Source organism: Chironomus tepperi, unplaced genomic scaffold, assembly GCF_022539635.2.
Source record: "Chironomus tepperi strain 1889 unplaced genomic scaffold, CSIRO-AGI_Ctep_v1 contig_349, whole genome shotgun sequence".
Lineage (NCBI taxonomy): Eukaryota > Metazoa > Arthropoda > Insecta > Diptera > Chironomidae > Chironomus > Chironomus tepperi.
The window spans coordinates 1,098,427-1,115,270 of NW_027226471.1; the positions used below are offsets into that span (position 1 = coordinate 1,098,427).

Sequence of the window (16,844 nt, forward strand, 5' to 3'; positions counted from 1 at the left end):
TGAACACATTTAAATGGGCTTTAAAGTTCTAACGAATTTCAAAAATTCAAATTTTATGTTGAGATTTAAAACTAAATTTATGAAGATTTATTATCTTGAACTATGTCTTATCAATTCAAATTGACCATAATTGGACATCCTAAATCATTCTGAATATTAAGAGATGTCAAGCAATATTTTGAACATTTTCAAGATTAAAAATCTAACGGTTTTCAAAAAATCAAATTTTCAATTGATCATATTTTTTGAGGACAAAGTGATCAAATGTCAACAAACACTTTTGACGAAAAGTTTGCACAATATTAAATAGCTATTTTGATAAGAAATAGCGAGTTTAATGACTAAGTAATTATGCAGTACGCTTTGATAAGACGTATAGAATAGCCATAAAATATCGGTAAACATTGTAAGACTGTGTAAAAGTTTAATTCAAGTGTTTTTTTGAATTTCAAGGTCTGTGACCTTCAAAAATCGTCATAAAAACAATCCCTGTGATCAGCTTAGAATAAAGAAAATGTAAATAATTTAAGTAATTTCTCAAATTGCATACAATTGAGAATTTTGTGAATGAGTAATTTTCATTCATTGACCAGTTGTTAGTGCTGATAAGTCGTTATTAATATTAAAATAAAGAGTGATTCAGAGTGAAGATAATTATTAATTTATTAGCATATACACAAAAATTAATTAAGACTGCAAATGCAAACAAAGGAAATTGAATAATTGTGAAAAAAAGTTAATTAAACAGCATTTAAAAAAGTTATGGATCGTCAACAACCATTGAACAATGATGAGGAGCATGAAGAAGATCAAGAAGAAATTCAAACTCAAGGGTCAGCAAACGAGTCGGGAACCTATTTTTTGGAATTAGGTCTATTGTTCTTGTTTATTGGAAATAATCTTGTTCAGACACTACTTCAAAATCAAATAATCAAGCAGACGTGCACTTATTTGGGATACAATCAATCAATTTGTGATGTTATTAATTTGAATCAGAACGATACGAAAGACATAGAAGAGAAAATTCAGCCATATGTAGCTAATATTGATATGGTAACAACATTATTTCATACAATAACTCCTGCAATTTTATCGCTGTTTTTGGGAAATTGGTCTGATCTTTATGGACGTAAAAAGGTGCTATGCTCAACATTCTTTGGATATACATTAACACTTTCATCATTTGCTGCTGTATGCTTTTATTCTGAAAATATTCGATCATTGTCGCCTTGGACATATGTATTATGCTATATCCCTGCGACCATTTCTGGTGGATGGCCATCATTGTTAACAGCCGCATTGTGCTACATAACAGATACAGTTCATATATCTGCAAGATCCAGAAGATTAACAATTATTGAATTAATTATATTTCTCGGTGTCTTAATTGGAACTTTCTTCTGTTCATCGATTTTAACACTTACGGATGGTCCAACTGTATTCATCATAGCATCAGTTCTTGCTTTGTTTGGATTTCTCGTAATAAGATTCTTTGTTGATGAATCAGTTCCGCCAACTGATGTTTCGACATTAGAAAAAGCCAAAAACTTATTTTCGCCAATAATTATTGTGAATCTACTTAAGACATGCTTCAAACGACGACCATTTAAAGGACGAAGGATTTTGTTACTATTGATCTTGATACTTGCATTGACTGTATTTACTTTCAACGGAAACAGCACAGTTGGATATTTATTTGTGAGAGAGAAATTTTCATGGACTTTGAAACAGAACAATCAATTTGAATCATACAGTATTGTATGTTCCTTACTTGGATCAGTTTTTGGATTTGCAATCCTTAAAAAAGTTATGAAATTCAGTGATATTAGCTTGACGTGCCTTGCCATATTTTGTTACATACTGGATTCCTTTTTAAAGTCTTTTGCCACGGAATCTTGGGAGATGTATGCAATTACATCAATTACACTTTTCAAAATTTTAGGAAGTCCAATGATTCGAACACTTATGTCAACGATTATCCCGCATGACGAGATCGGTAAAATATTCAGTATAACTACGAGTTTTGAAGCATTATCAACATTTGCAGCATCTCCACTTTATACGATAGTCTATAAATCTACATTTACTACTTTTGCTGGTGCTTTCTTCCTTATCACAGCTGGTGTTAACATTATAAACTTGCTGATTGCTTTCTATATTGTCTACTTAAAGAAAATCAGAGAAAGCTTAATTAATCCTTACGAACAAATTGAAAATAACTGACCCCAAAGATTTGAGAAATCTGCAATAAATATTATGTACCTAAAAATTAATAATTTGTTAAGACTTTTTGGACATTTTTGCGGAAACCTTACAAATTCAAAAGTTCAACGGTGCTTATAAGACAGAAACCATTCAAATTATTTGAATGTAGAACCATACAATTCCAAAAAATCTATTTCAGAACCATACAAATGTTTAAAATTCACTTGAATTTGTAAGGTTTTCGAGCACTGAAAAACTACTTTATACAATTCAATTTATGCACAGTAATAAAATGATATTTTACATAATCCAACTTACTATAATTTTATTAATTCTTTCTACAGGCATTTTCTCATTCTTTAGGTTTGATGATGCATTTATCTCTTAAGCTAATTACAAGACCTGGATCAAGTCCATAGAAAATTTGACGTGGGTCTTTTGTTTCATTAAGCATCTCATAATTTGGATCGCTTTCAATTTTCGGTAATTCATATCCATACTTTTGAGCAAGAACTAATCTTTCTTTAGAAATTGCTTCTGGATCAGCTAGATATCCTCTATTTTTTGGATTTGTGTAATATTCAATTGCATCTTGTGGAGGAATCATTCGACGAGGAATTGGAACTCCTTTCTCAAAGAATTTCTTTGGATCTTTTAAGGCATGAAGAGAATGTTGATCATAATATGCTGTTCTTATCACACCTCCATTCTTCTCAATTGCTGCAATAACTAATTCACTTGCGTGCTGTACTTCAATATTGACTTTAGATTTAAAGCAATCAGCACCTTCGTCAGTTAATTGAAATCCAAAATGCTTTTGATCAGGACATAAATTGATTAATCCTGTAGTACAGAGGCTTGCAACATCAATTGGACGAGAAGTATCAATTCTATTAGTGTCAATTAATAATTGCAACATTTTTAAAGTAACTGGTGGATATTGTCTCTTCAAATGATGACCTTGATAGTATGGCTCATACTTGAATCGTAAATAGAATGGAGAATTGGAACATTCATAGCCTAATCGAAGAACTGTCCATCTTTTTTGGCCATTTCCGTGCCAGTCACCGCCTAAAATGATTTTACAAACAATAATTACTAACTGGATTTTGATATATCTTGAGTAATACTTACGATGTTGTCCTCTGCCTCTTCTGGTAGGCTTTTTAGCGTTTGGATTATCCTTAATATTAGCTAAACAAACTCTCGGTAAAGAACGGAGCATTTGAAGAGCTTTTTCAGTTGTATGCTTAACTGATGCCATTGTGCTGCTATTTCTATATAATCCTCAGCACTATCCGATATAATTTAACTGTAATTAACAATGAATTAGTCTGTATTTATCGTGAAAATCTGAAATATTTTAAATTTCTCACATTTTTCACTGAATGTTGTTGGTGACGCACAGCTTTGAAGCTCAGCCGACGCGTAGTTGCACATGAAAAACAATCAAATTTTCGGTTCTTAAAAAAATTAAATTATTATCTAAAATAATAGCTTATTGTAGTTAAAACAAATCATAGTGAGTAGCCATGAATCAGGCGGAAGTAACCAAGTTAATGTCACAGCTGAAAATAGCTATTAAGCCTCGTCATAGAAATTTAAAAACTCCTTTAGGTCCCGAAGGCAGAATAGACAAATTAAGACAAACTGTAACTGCTTTAATTAAGTATGAACGCATTGAATTATTCTACAATAGAGCAGATGAAGCTCGCGGTTATACTGAAAGAGTAAGTTCAACTTCCCACCTGTTAATTTTAATTAAAATTGTTTACAAAATTTTTCGTTAATTACAGCTTATTTCTGATGCATTACGGTATGGAGATTCTCACAAACCAATGATGGAAATGGCAGATTATTGGCTACTGGAAAAGCAACTTGTTCATAAACTATTTAAAGTCTTGGTTCCTCGATTTGAAAGTACTAATGGTGCAGTGACAAAAATGTTTAATGCTCCAAGAGTGTATCCAGCAGATCCAAAAAGAGCCTACTTCAAACGTGTTGTACTTGAATTAAAGGGAAATCCATATCCAACGATTTCACCTGATTCATCATACAGAAATAAAAATTTAATTCATAATGTTCTTCTGGATGCAGCAATGAAGGATTATTATGCTGAGAAGGAAAGGCAGCAGCAGTTGTTAGAAAAGGACCCAACTGTAAATAGTGTAGAGGAATCAAAACAATAGATTATATTATAATTAGGAACTTAATAGAATTGATTAATAAAAACAATTGTCAGAAATGTAATTTATCTTTTAACTAACTCAGCTTGATACAGCTTGGTATCTGATGAGTTTCTGGATAATAGGATGAAATTGAGTATTAGAATTTCAAAATTCAACGTCTTTTCAAAATTCAAATTTAATAACTGGATCCTTTGTCGATGATGTTTATATTTTCTCATGGATTACGCTGTTTATTTTGTAATTTCAACCACATTTAAAGCTAATCATATAATTAAATTCATAAAATGGATATCTACAGTTCAAAATAACAACCTAAGTAAATGTCAGATCACTAAACGGCATAATTAATAAGTTATGACTAAAATTCTTAAAGCAGTTGCAGGAAATTTCAAACAATTCAAAATAACCGTTTCAGAAAATTTGAATCGGTTTTGTTTACAAATTTCACGTTGAATTTTGATGAAAATTTGTTAAAAAAATTATTTAAAAATGGTGCTACTTCCAGATCCTGACAAGTTTAAAAAATTCAAGCAAGATTCTGAAAATGTTGATCCAAAGAAGACCATTTTCTTTGAACACACAGAACTAGATAAAATAGCGAGATATTTTATTGGAAATAATCAGAGGTAAATTTCTTATCAAAACAATTGATTAATTAATTAAAATAACTAATATCTTTTAGGTTTCGAGAGAATATAGTAATTCCACGTACTCAAGGACCCGTAAATATAAGAACAAATGAGGAAAAAACGCTAGATAAAATTATGGAATCCTGCGCCTTTAAATCAATCATGTCTTTAGTTATTGGATATGGTTTAGGAGCTGCCATAGGTCTTTTTAGTGCTTCAGTAAATCCTTCAATTGCTGCAGATCCAAGTGCACCACATTTAGAAAGAACACAAACAGTTCGAGAGATTCTAACTGATATGAGGAAGACGACACATTCGTATGGTAAAAATTTTGCAGCTATTGGATTCGTTTTTGCCGGTGTAGAATGTTTGATTGAGAGTGAACGAGGAGTTACTGATTGGAAAAATGGAACTTATGCTGGTGGTGTGACTGGTGGATTACTTGGCTTGAGAGCAGGCATCAAAGCTGGAATATTCGGTGCTGCTGGATTTGCTGCATTCTCAACAGTGATTGACTATTATATGAGACATCGTCATTAAGAATATTTATAAACATTTTAGTAGTAAGTAGCTGATATGAAATAAAATGATGCTGAAAGATTTAAGTCTCTTAATTTTTATTTAGTATATAACGTTTTTCAAAAATTTAAATTTCAACGAGAAATTCAAAAAAATTTTTACAGCCATAAAATTAATTATCTTTATTTTGTTTTAATTGTATATAATACATATAAATGGTTTATAAGCGTAATAGTATAAGTATAAAAAATAGTTAGTTGAATAGGTTGGTATATTTAAATGCAAATTCTTTAATAGTTGATCCCTTATTGTCTAATGAAAGAGATACCCATATATTGTGAATTGTCAACTTTAAATTTCACTGTTTCCATTCCGTAAAATAATTTAAATCGATTGGCTTTGATTTTTTTGTAACTCAACAGATCAATTTGAAGGCTTAACTTGTACTTATTACGTCTTGTAGGAGTGCACCTAAGATCAGTCCAAAGAGATGTGCTCAAATCAATATCCCTGTTCTGGCTTGCAAAACGTTCCAAAATTATCTCCTCAGTAACAATTTGTCCTTTAATAACGACTTCTGATCTCAATCTTGGAATATTATTTATCGGAACAGCAATAAGACCCGTTTCAATGTTATCGACGATAATTGTTTGTTCTGATATTTTTTCTGCAAACCATCTCATAGACAGTTCATTAAAACATTTAAGTATCCAGTATCCTCCCTGCCAATAGCTATAAAGAAGCCTTGGTCTCCATTCAGAATCTGGAAAAGCATCAGTCATTTTCATAATTTTGTCATTTATCACATTAACATCATTCGGTGTCAAAAAGGAATGCAGGAGATATACAGCTAAAGTAAAACTAATTTCATAGTGTTCAACAATTGGTTTGGTTATCAATGAGTCTTGTAAATTGTTGTTCATTATCTGTTTTCCTGTATGATCCTCGTTTTGCAAGGATGACAATAGGGAATTGACATCCTCATTGATAACCTGTTCAGGTCGGTTTAAAGCATGATATGGATCGTTAAGACTTGGAAATGAATTCATGCTTCCTAATTGAATTAGATTATCTAATAATGAGTTTGGAAGTGTGGCAAGAACTGTAATAAAGAAGTAAAAATTAGTAAGAAGAAAATGAAATTTTAAGAAGTCATGATGAAATTACATTCTTGTAAAATTTGATCATTTTGTCCAAAACACATGTCGTATTCACTTCTATTCATGCTTAATGTGATGTATGATTCTTAATTAGAGTTAAAAATTGTTTGTTTCCTTAATTTGCGTAATTAAATTAAATTTTTAGTAGGTTAAAATACTTTTCACTGAATCACGATTCTTGAGAAAAGCCTCAATTGTTATCTGTATGTTATACAAAACGTTACCCTGAATTTACGTCATAAGCCAGCCACTGGCTTATAATCGGAAGAAAAAAAAGTTTTCAAAATTGCAAAAAAAAGGCTTGATAACGAGTAGGCTTAGTAAAGAAATGTAAACAAATGAAGAAAAATCGAAAATTTTCATAAAAATCTTAAAAATTATTAAGTTTTCCTAGACCTAACTGATTGCCAAGCTTAGTAACGGGTAGTGGCTTATAACGTAAATTCAGAGTGCAGTAAAATGTTGGCAATTCCTGTTAACAAAGTTGATAAAAACAGCAAATTTTAACTTTTAAAAAACGAAAACAAAAAATAAAACTCTTTTTTATTCAATATTTGATTAATTAATGGAAATTCGGAAATTGGAATATGGTTAAAATGCAATCCACCACTAATAAATATAATTGATCTAAATTATTTCATTAGAGCATGAACGACTGCTCGTGCATTTAAAGCTTTCAAATCGGTGTACGTTTGTCCTGTTCCAACAAAAACAATCGGTTGACCTGTGATGTAAGTCATTGATATAGCTGCACCAACCTATGAAGAAAAATAATTAATATTAAATTTTTAAGAAATAACGGATTTTAAAAATTTGAAAAAATAGTTTAAATTTTTTAAAATCCTAGAAGAATTCAAAATTTTGAAAACCGTTAAATCGATTCAAATTTTTTGAAACCGTTAATTTATCAACTTACTTTATCATCAATAGTGTCAAATTTAGTTAAAACGATTCCATCAATAACATGAGGATTATCCATCGAAGAGTAATCAGCAAGTGCTTGATTAAACTTGACAAGCTGATCAACAGCTTCATTTCCAACAAGAGCTTCACCAACAAATAAAACTAAATCAGGTTCATTAATTTTAATTAATTTGGCAAGGGCACGCATTAATGGCTCATTGTCCTGCATACGACCAGCTGTATCTACCAAGACAACATCTATTCCAGAATCCTTTGCAAAACGAATTGCTTCCATTGCAATTCCAGCTGCATCCTTTCCATATCCTTTTTCATACAATTGAACCATTTCACGTCCATTGTGCTTCTCTTTTGGATGAAGAGAATTCAAGTGACGACAATGTGTACGAAGTTGTTCAACAGCTCCAGCTCGGAAAGTATCGCAAGCAGCAATCAAGACATTTAAATTATTTTCAATCAGCCAGAAGCAGATCTTTGCCAAATTTGTAGACTTTCCAACACCATTAACACCACAGAAAGTCATGACATATGGACGACGATTTCTCTTTGCCTCGAGGCAATCACGTAGAATGTCAATACGACGTTTTGGTGATAAAATTTGAACAAGTGAATCGTTAAGTGTCGTTTTGACAGTTGCAGCAATTGTATCAAATGTGCCAAGTACTTTGCCTTCCAATTTCGAAGCAACTGATTCACAAAGCTTTTGAGCAATGTCAGTTGCAACGTTTTTAGCAATCAAATGATCACGTAACTTGTCTAAAGCTGGTTGCATATCATCATTAGAAATTGATTTCGATCCAACTAATCCCTTAAACATTGACAACATTCCACTTGTTTTTTTAGCTGCTACTTTAGGCTTTGCATAGTTCTTATTGGAATCTTCCTCATAGTCATCAGATTCCTCTTCAGAAGATTCATCCTCAACTTCAATGTCCTTAATATTTCCAATTAATTGACCAACCATACGATCGGAATCAGTAAAGTCACTTTTAATATCTTCTGGACGATCTTTAGAACGATCAAGAGTTACGGCATCCTTAGAATTTCCATTCAATTCCCAAACACGCTTAGCTTTTGTATTTTTCTTTTCGACTGGTGATTTTGGCGATTTTTTCTTATCAGCTGGTGTCTTCTTCGTAAACTTATCAGCAAGCTTTTTACGCGCGTTTAATATTTCATTTTCCGTATTTCCATTAATTTCGTCGTCGTCTTCCTTTACATTGACTTTTTCAGCTTCAACAATTTTAACAGTTTTCTTTGGAACAGAATCGCCACCTTTACGTTCAATCATTGACGCAACTGTCTTCTTTGATTTATTCGATTCCTCAAAACTTCTCATTTGTCGTGGCATTGCTGATTGCATTTTTCCCCAATTTTCCGCATCTTTTAAAAGTCGTTGGAACTCCTCGCCAAAATCAAAATTATTAAATTCACGACCTTGTGCTGTCAAGACATTCTTATATTTGTCACGGAACTCAAGATGGATATCTGATAGAAATTTATCAATGTATGCAAGCTGTAATATCTTCTGAAATGCCACAACAAAGATCAACTCAAACTCATTATCAAGTTTATATTGAAGTGTCAATTTGTCATGACTGTATGAACTATTTCCACCACGTTCCTGCAAAGCAAAAATCACGTCAAGGTAATTAGATTATGAATTTTGCATGAACAAATAAAAGAAAAACATGAAAAGTGAAAGTCTTACTTGCATCAAAACATTGCGTATTAAAGCATTTACTGATGGTGCGAAGAATTCAGACGTATTACGAAAGCACCATAAAACGATGCCTCCTTTCGTGAAGATTGTAAACAGATCAAGCATTCTTAAAATTAAGTGAATCTACGGAAGAAATTAATTTTTATTTGTCACTAGCTATTTCGCCAACTCAGCTCGTACAATGAATTTTGAAACGGTTCTCAATCGGTTTTAGTGCAAAACAATGAATACCGATTGAATTTGATATAAAATGACTCACAGTGCTTATGTCTTGAGAGCATTTATTATAATTAAGTTATTATTAAAATTTAACATTCAAAAACTTTGCATAATTTTTTAACGAATTTCAAAAATTTAAATTTTTATTTTGATCATAATTTTTTGAAAATTTAGTAATAAAAATCTAACGACTTTTTGAAATTTAAATTTTTGACAGAAATTATTTACATTTTGAAAATATTAAAAAAAGTTTAATTCATGAATTCAGTGAATTCGAGCACTATAAACACAACTATCTTATCTCAGCATTCAGGACAAAGTGAATATGTAGGCACAGCAGCTAAAATAATGCTAAAAATATACTTATACAAAAAATCGGTTCAAGCAAACAAAACAAAAAATTTTTTGAAAAAAATTAAAAAGAAAAAATTTAAAAAAGATGAATATACATTATTTAATTCCTTCTGCAATTTCGCAGACATATACAACGCCAATAAACATTGAAGTTAAGCAGGAAGCTTTGGTTACACACTCACTTTTTAATTGCGCATACTGCAATTCAACGTTTAGCAGTAGAAAAGAATTAAAAGAACATAAAGATCGAAAGCATCCTCAAATAAAAGCTGAAAATCAGAGATCACGAAAGACTAAAGTCAGTCAAACACTAATTGGTAATTCTTATGTACCACAACAGGCAAAATTTACCTGCGAATATTGCTATAAAGGATTCGATCAATCACATCGCTTAAAACAACATCAAATATCCCATCGAGAGCCAGTATATGCGTGCGATCAGGTGAGCCTTTTGTTCACTCAAAATCTACAATATCTAACAGCATTAATGTCATTTACAGTGTGACAAAAAATTTAAATGCCAATATCGACTCAAATATCATAAACAGGAACATATGCCTGGCGCGAGTCAAACATGCGGTGTATGCCATAAAATCTTCCCCACAATGATACGTCTTCAACAGCATCAAATAATGCACAATGACAAAATTTATCAATGCAAGGAATGTGACAAGGGTTTCAAGTGCAAATATCGTCTAAAGTATCACGAATTAAATCATTATCATAAAGCGTACGAATGTCCTATATGCTCAAAGCGTTTTGCAGTAAGTCATTCTGCATTTATTGCTAGACTAGCCATTAGTTAATTCCCTTGTCTTTCCTCTTTTAGTTACCGTCACGTTTAGCACAACATTTGAGTATTCATGACGATAATACGCCAATTTATCAGTGCGACGTTTGTTTAAAAACGTTTAAGAATAAGTATCGCTTGAAATATCATCGCAATGAACATGACAAGTCTCCCAAATAAGGAACAGGTTCCTTTAACGATCAAAAAAAGAATTAATTATCTTAAGGATATTAAAAAAAATCTTCTACATTTAATTAATAATTAAGTGTTTATGAGTGCCATTATTAATACATTATACTAATAAGTAGCTGGACATGGCACATGATAAATAAGGATCTAAGAAATTTACTTTATTATTTTTATCGGACAAAAAATTAAGAATTTTTTTTTTCACTCTTAGTTTTTTAATGAATCAATCTCAAATCAAACATATTGTCAATAAAATTGCGGTATAACTAGGTATTAATCAGAATTGATGAGTTTTTCTATTGTCATATCCTTGCATGCGATAGTGTTTGAATTTATTCTACTTATGAATAGAAATTGAAAATTTAACGGATTTCAAAAATTTAAAATATCAACTTTTGAAAATTTCAAATTTTTGAAAAGCGGTAAATTTTGAATTTTTTGAAACTTGTTTCCTTTTTAGAAACTATTGAATTGTGCATCTATGTTGTCTATTTCTGTCACCTATGAAGCGCAAATTCTATTAAAAATCCATCCACCTGCGAAAAATCTAAACACTTGTACCTGAAAAAATCACAACTTTCTGAAAATATTTGATGAGGATCATAAGTAGCACATAGTATGAACGATTTACTATCCGCAAATGATAAAAATGCCAAGTTTATGTTGATTCCATTAATATTTTTATTTGATTCCTTCGTCTACTTCGCACAAAATTAAATTTACTCTTCGGTCTTGAACTTTCCGTTGTAGAAAGGCATGAACTGGAGGAAAAGTTTCCAGTCTGTGATGTATAAGAGTGTTAAGCCTCCAGCAGTGCCGAATGTTGCCAAGCTGCCAACCCTAGAAAAATAAAGAATTATTTTAATGATTATCTAACAATATTGACACTAAATTTCAATTTTTATATTTTTCGTGGTTGCACGTTTAAAATTTACCATTTAGTGGCGATTTCTGCATGTTTTTTGCCGAATGGAAGTCTCAACATCTTGAATTATATCCAAATACTTTTATTAATCTACTTAAAACGAGGAATTATGATTTTTGGCAAAAAATTTTGTGCCTTTCTGATACCCGGTAAGTAATGTACCACAAAAGTTTCGGTATTTGCTGTATTTTATCCGAATTTTATATAAAATGTTACTGAATCATCTAATAGGAAGCTAATTGTTTTATTAATTATGCCTATTAATGTACAATAATTTACTTTTATGGTAGAATTTCAACTAAATCTGATGAATATGAATTTTTTGAATAAAAATTCCGTGCGAAAATAAATTTTTAAAATTCAAATAACCGTTATACTATCTTTCAAATAAAAGCCTACTTAGGTAAGTAAATTAAGACTCTTCTAATTTATTTCATTTACATTACAGCTTTAATAATGAGCTAACTGGTTTAATAATGGGTACTGGTTTGTTGATTCCGTACAAAAACAAATAATTTGCGCTAGTAGTAGAAATTTCTTTAATACCTGGATCATTGAGCTCACCAATCATACAATTATTTTGACCTGAAAGAATTGTACTAATATGTTACAAAGGACAATATAGTCACTAAGTTATTTCATAATTTATTACTTACAGTTTTTGGCTATATTTTTGATGTATTTTATGTCTTGTCTCCACTTGATTAATTTTCTATGGATTTCATTGCAATCGGTATCGATTGGAACTGTATCGATCATTTTTTCTAATTTCAGTTTCATTTTTCCGTGCTTACTCATCACATGCTTAGGGTGGAATGTTCTTATTCCTGCCAAATATCCACTTACAGCAGCCAATTTTGGTGCTGTTGCGTCTAAAAATTCCTTTTTCGTCTTCATCTTAATGAACTTTAGTTTTCTTCAACTTCCAACAGTTGTTCCTTACTAAGCTATCAAATAATTAAGCTTATATCTAGGCATTAAACTAATTTTCCAAAATTTATTGTAAAATGTGTGAACAACGGTTGCTTCGTACAAATTGTTATAATTTTTTTACGCGGGAAAAATTTAAAATAAAAATTTCCGTTAGATATCTTTTCTTTAAAATGCTAATTTATCTCTGAATTTCTATTTTATTAATTAAAATATTGAACATTCTTATGTTTTTATTCATATTTTGCTTGTTTTAACATAATTTTTGAGAAATAAGAATTTTCCGTTTGTTTCGTAATAATTTAAATTTAAGCTTAGCTAATACGAAGTGAAGTTGAATCCCGCGAATTTTCATAACCGATTCAAGAATTGTCAACAAACCATAATAAAAAAAGTTCATTTCTGCATTTTTCTGACTTATCTAAAGCTATAAAGTATTTACAGGTAAATAGACTATTTACTTTTAATCCTAGTGTCTTGATTAATGACATTACAAGTAATTAAAGTGATCACATATTTGATTTATTCATATTTTCTCAGATTTTCAATTACGAGTCAGATCACTTAATATTTATTTTATTTAATTGGACGACAATGGCCGGAAATTTCTGGAAAAGCTCACACTTTCAACAATGGATTTTAGACAAACAAGACTTGGTCCGCGAACGACAAGAAGATCTCAAACATTTAACAGAAGAAGAATACATGAAAGTACAAATTTTCTTTTCAAATTTTATTCAAGTGCTCGGTGAACAGCATAAACTTAGACAGCAAGTCATTGCAACAGCTACTGTGTATTTTAAAAGATTCTATGCACGAAACTCATTAAAAAGTATTGATCCATTTTTATTAGCACCAACCTGCATATTTTTATCATCAAAAGTCGAAGAATTTGGTGTAATATCAGCTAACAGACTTGCAGCATCTTGCACAAATGTGATTAAAAATAAATTTAGTTATGCATACTCTCAGGACTATCCGTATCATTCAAAACATATTCTTGAATGTGAATTTTACTTGCTTGAAAATCTCGATTGCTGTCTAATTGTATTCCAACCATATCGTCCACTATTGCTCCTTATTCAGGATATTGGTCAGGAAGAGCAATTACAGGCATTATCATGGAGAATAATAAATGACTCACTAAGAACTGATTTGAGTCTTTTGTATGCACCGCATCAGGTAAATTAAATAGTGATTAATTTGTTTGTTTCATTACCTATGACTTGAAGGTCGTTGATGTTTATATTATGACTAGATAACTGATAAGCATGTTGTTGAGTCAAGTGTAATGGACTTAAGTTATATTTGCTTTTTGACAACTTTGATTTAAATCTAGGATTTATTTCATACATTCGAATTTAATTGTACAATGGAACTAGGCTATTTGTTATACAATTTAATTATATTTACACTTATTTACATTCTCATTAAACAGATTGCAATTGGTGCACTACAAATAGCATGTGTAATTCTACAAAAGGAACTAAAGACCTGGTTTGCAGAGCTTAATGTTGACATGGACAAAATACAAGAAATTGCTAGGGCAATCGTTAATCTATTTGAGCTATGGAAAGGATTTGATGAAAAGAAGGAAATCGCTGGACTTTTAGAGAAAATTCCAAAAGCTAAACCAAATGTGGCATCGGTTACGACAAGATGAAAAGTTATTAGAATTTAAGTTAATTTACTTTTGGAATCAATAAACACTCTTTTTTTTACATTCTAATGAAATGAGTAAGCCTTTCACTATCGATTTATATTTAACTTGTATTTAACAATATATCATCATTGTTATGCTGCTTGCCAATCAAGGTGAGATACAAATTGATAGGTGTGAGCGTCATGAGGTTCTTTTACTCTGAGTTTTTTTTCCTTATCAAATGTCTGATAAGAGAAGCAACAATTTCCACACAAACGTCAACCCTCAGTCAGTAAAAGTAGCTCGAACAATATGAATCTTTACAAACGGAACTGTTTAATTATTTTGATTATAATTTATTGTGGATACTCAATTTCTGCACAAATTTTGACCCCAAGAATTATTGGAGGTTTTAACGTGTCAGCAATTGATGGCTTTAAACATCAAGTTTCTCTTAGGGACGCTTCACATGACAGATCAATGTTTGGATCTGGACATATTTGTGGCGGAAGTTTAATCGATTTTGATACCGTATGTTAATGAACTTTTAGTTTTGTTTGGACTTTTTTGAAAATTTTAAAACTTTTTGAAACTTTTCAAAAAAATTTGAGTTTTCAAAAAAGCTTTTAGAAAATTTAGAATTTTCAAAAAAGCTTTCAAAATTTTTTTTAAAAATTTGAAAACCGCTAAAAATTTAAATCTTGGAAAACCAGTAATTTTTAAAGAAGCAATCCTTTGAAATTCAATCACTTTCAGGTTCTAACTGCTGCCCATTGTGTCCACGATGGTGATAAATATTTAAGTCCAGCTTATTATATGGCTGTGATGGGAAATTTAGATTTATTTGCACGGGATGAGAATACAGTAGTTCGACAAGTCGTAAAAATTATTGGTCATAGAAGATACGATCCTGAGACATTTGTCAACGATATTGCCATATTAAAATTAAACGCTCCGGTTCGAATGGATCATCCGTCTGCTCAGCCAATTCGTCTTTCCAAGACTGAAGCTAGACCAGGAGTACAATGTCAATCTTCTGGATGGGGATCAATTCAATATGAGGAAAATGCTAGGGCTGTGAGATGGTTAATGGCTGTTAACATCAGTATTAATTCAAGAAAAGAATGCAACAGACGGGAAAGTCATGCTGGAAGTGTCATAAGAGGACAATTTTGTGCTGGTCCATTTAGTGGTGGGAAAGATACATGTCAGGGTGATTCAGGAGGTTTGTCAACAAAATTTATTTATATAAATTAAAAATAACATTATTATGCAATTTAGGACCATTTGCGTGCAATGGAGTTCTAGTCGGAATCACGTCTCATGGATATGAATGTGGACTACCGAATTATCCTGGAGTTTACATGGATATTGGTTATTATAGAGACTGGATTGCTGCAGCAAGTAGTGCTATGTCAAATTTATCGAATTTAGTAGTCATAAGTGTGATTGCTCTTATTTTGTCAGTATTTTAGGTACCTATAATTAAAAATTATGCAACGGTTAAAATAGATTCAAAATTTTACCGGTTACGAGAATTTCAAAAAAATAACCGATTCGAATACAAACAAAATTTTTATATAAAAAAGAAAACAATTTTTAACTTATTTTAATTTTAATAAAATGTCACAGGAAGAACTTAAATTACAAAGTGATAAACTTTGGGTTGGAAATTTAGACCTAAGAATTACCGAGTAAGTACTTAAGAAGCTGTTTATTTTGAATATTTGTATCTAATTTTTCAAAAATTTACTTTTCCCATTTATTGGTTTCAATTATTGCAAATACTGCAAAAATATGGGGAAATTGAACATTTTAATTTCGTTTATCACACGAACGGTCCTAACATTGGACAACCTAAAGGCTTTGCATTCATAAAGTACAAAGAGGTAAGATCAGATACGAAAAAATTAGAAAGTTTTGAAAGTAAATAATTTCTATATCCACAGGCTGAAGATACAATAAATGTCTTGACTAAACTGAACAATAAGAAGATTGGAAGTAAGAACGTAGCAGTACGTTATGCAAAACACGTCGAATACGACGATGACAAATCATCAAAAAAGTTGATTCCGGCCCTTGCTGCTGGATCCTCAAAAGGGAATTTGGCAGACAAGAAAAGTAAAATACAGCTCATAGAGGAACAATTAAGGCGCTACCAAAATGCATCAGATGATTTTGAACTGAACAGAGGAAATTCTCAAAAAGCAACAACATCCGAGCCACTCATAAAAAAGTATCAATTTAATAAGGATGCAGCTTCCACCACCTCAAATCGTTATCAGAACTATCATAAAAAGAAAAGAAAACCGTATTAAATAATTTTTTATATTTATATACTGTATTAAATGAGAGATTAATAAAATGTAAGATATTTGACAAACTTGAAGAATGATGAAATTTAAATCAATCAAATCGCTTATATATGTGCATAAAATTTGAATCAAAT

The 16,844-nt window shown here is 31.0% G+C and overlaps 8 protein-coding genes and 2 long non-coding RNA genes across 10 annotated transcripts; 6 read left to right on the top strand and 4 right to left on the bottom strand.

The window, feature by feature from the left end:
* Positions 1–257: 257 nt before the first annotated feature.
* LOC139094061 (probable peptidoglycan muropeptide transporter SLC46) lies at positions 258–2,477 on the top strand. Its single transcript, XM_070644964.1, has one exon. It carries the CDS (start codon positions 763–765, stop codon positions 2,221–2,223), a length of 1,461 nt encoding a protein of 486 aa, XP_070501065.1. The 5' UTR covers positions 258–762; the 3' UTR covers positions 2,224–2,477.
* Positions 2,478–2,503: 26 nt separating this feature from the next.
* On the bottom strand, positions 2,504–3,637 carry mRpL15 (mitochondrial ribosomal protein L15). The gene is made up of 3 exons (XM_070644965.1): positions 3,582–3,637; positions 3,340–3,517; positions 2,504–3,276 (listed from the first exon to the last, which is right to left on the bottom strand). Exons 2-3 carry the CDS (start codon positions 3,467–3,469, stop codon positions 2,558–2,560), a joined length of 849 nt encoding a protein of 282 aa, XP_070501066.1. The 5' UTR covers positions 3,470–3,517; positions 3,582–3,637; the 3' UTR covers positions 2,504–2,557.
* Positions 3,604–4,455, top strand: mRpL17 (mitochondrial ribosomal protein L17). Its single transcript, XM_070644966.1, has 2 exons — positions 3,604–3,935; positions 4,002–4,455. Exons 1-2 carry the CDS (start codon positions 3,738–3,740, stop codon positions 4,392–4,394), a joined length of 591 nt encoding a protein of 196 aa, XP_070501067.1. The 5' UTR covers positions 3,604–3,737; the 3' UTR covers positions 4,395–4,455.
* A 373-nt stretch (positions 4,456–4,828) lies between these two features.
* On the top strand, positions 4,829–5,628 carry LOC139094116 (mitochondrial import inner membrane translocase subunit Tim22). Its single transcript, XM_070645044.1, has 2 exons — positions 4,829–5,020; positions 5,077–5,628. The coding sequence occupies exons 1-2, from the start codon at positions 4,884–4,886 to the stop codon at positions 5,561–5,563; spliced, it is 624 nt and encodes a 207-aa protein (XP_070501145.1). The 5' UTR covers positions 4,829–4,883; the 3' UTR covers positions 5,564–5,628.
* Positions 5,629–7,203: 1,575 nt separating this feature from the next.
* SrpRalpha (signal recognition particle receptor alpha) lies at positions 7,204–9,550 on the bottom strand. The gene is made up of 3 exons (XM_070645037.1): positions 9,335–9,550; positions 7,619–9,247; positions 7,204–7,460 (listed from the first exon to the last, which is right to left on the bottom strand). Exons 1-3 carry the CDS (start codon positions 9,449–9,451, stop codon positions 7,335–7,337), a joined length of 1,872 nt encoding a protein of 623 aa, XP_070501138.1. The 5' UTR covers positions 9,452–9,550; the 3' UTR covers positions 7,204–7,334.
* Positions 9,551–9,940: 390 nt separating this feature from the next.
* LOC139094083 (zinc finger protein 429-like) lies at positions 9,941–11,181 on the top strand. The gene is made up of 3 exons (XM_070644998.1): positions 9,941–10,361; positions 10,420–10,683; positions 10,749–11,181. Exons 1-3 carry the CDS (start codon positions 10,005–10,007, stop codon positions 10,887–10,889), a joined length of 762 nt encoding a protein of 253 aa, XP_070501099.1. The 5' UTR covers positions 9,941–10,004; the 3' UTR covers positions 10,890–11,181.
* Positions 11,182–11,555: 374 nt separating this feature from the next.
* LOC139094085 (uncharacterized) lies at positions 11,556–11,974 on the bottom strand. Its single transcript, XR_011544749.1, has 2 exons — positions 11,834–11,974; positions 11,556–11,738 (listed from the first exon to the last, which is right to left on the bottom strand). It is a non-coding gene; the product is annotated as an uncharacterized lncRNA (long non-coding RNA).
* A 253-nt stretch (positions 11,975–12,227) lies between these two features.
* Positions 12,228–12,839, bottom strand: LOC139094142 (uncharacterized). The gene is made up of 2 exons (XR_011544753.1): positions 12,480–12,839; positions 12,228–12,408 (listed from the first exon to the last, which is right to left on the bottom strand). It is a non-coding gene; the product is annotated as an uncharacterized lncRNA (long non-coding RNA).
* A 256-nt stretch (positions 12,840–13,095) lies between these two features.
* CycC (cyclin C) lies at positions 13,096–14,487 on the top strand. The gene is made up of 3 exons (XM_070645020.1): positions 13,096–13,197; positions 13,294–13,935; positions 14,192–14,487. Exons 2-3 carry the CDS (start codon positions 13,348–13,350, stop codon positions 14,414–14,416), a joined length of 813 nt encoding a protein of 270 aa, XP_070501121.1. The 5' UTR covers positions 13,096–13,197; positions 13,294–13,347; the 3' UTR covers positions 14,417–14,487.
* A 211-nt stretch (positions 14,488–14,698) lies between these two features.
* LOC139094059 (trypsin-2-like) lies at positions 14,699–16,460 on the top strand. Its single transcript, XM_070644962.1, has 5 exons — positions 14,699–14,926; positions 15,152–15,620; positions 15,677–16,089; positions 16,259–16,284; positions 16,345–16,460. The coding sequence occupies exons 1-3, from the start codon at positions 14,708–14,710 to the stop codon at positions 15,868–15,870; spliced, it is 882 nt and encodes a 293-aa protein (XP_070501063.1). The 5' UTR covers positions 14,699–14,707; the 3' UTR covers positions 15,871–16,089; positions 16,259–16,284; positions 16,345–16,460.
* The last annotated feature ends 384 nt before the right edge of the window (positions 16,461–16,844 follow it).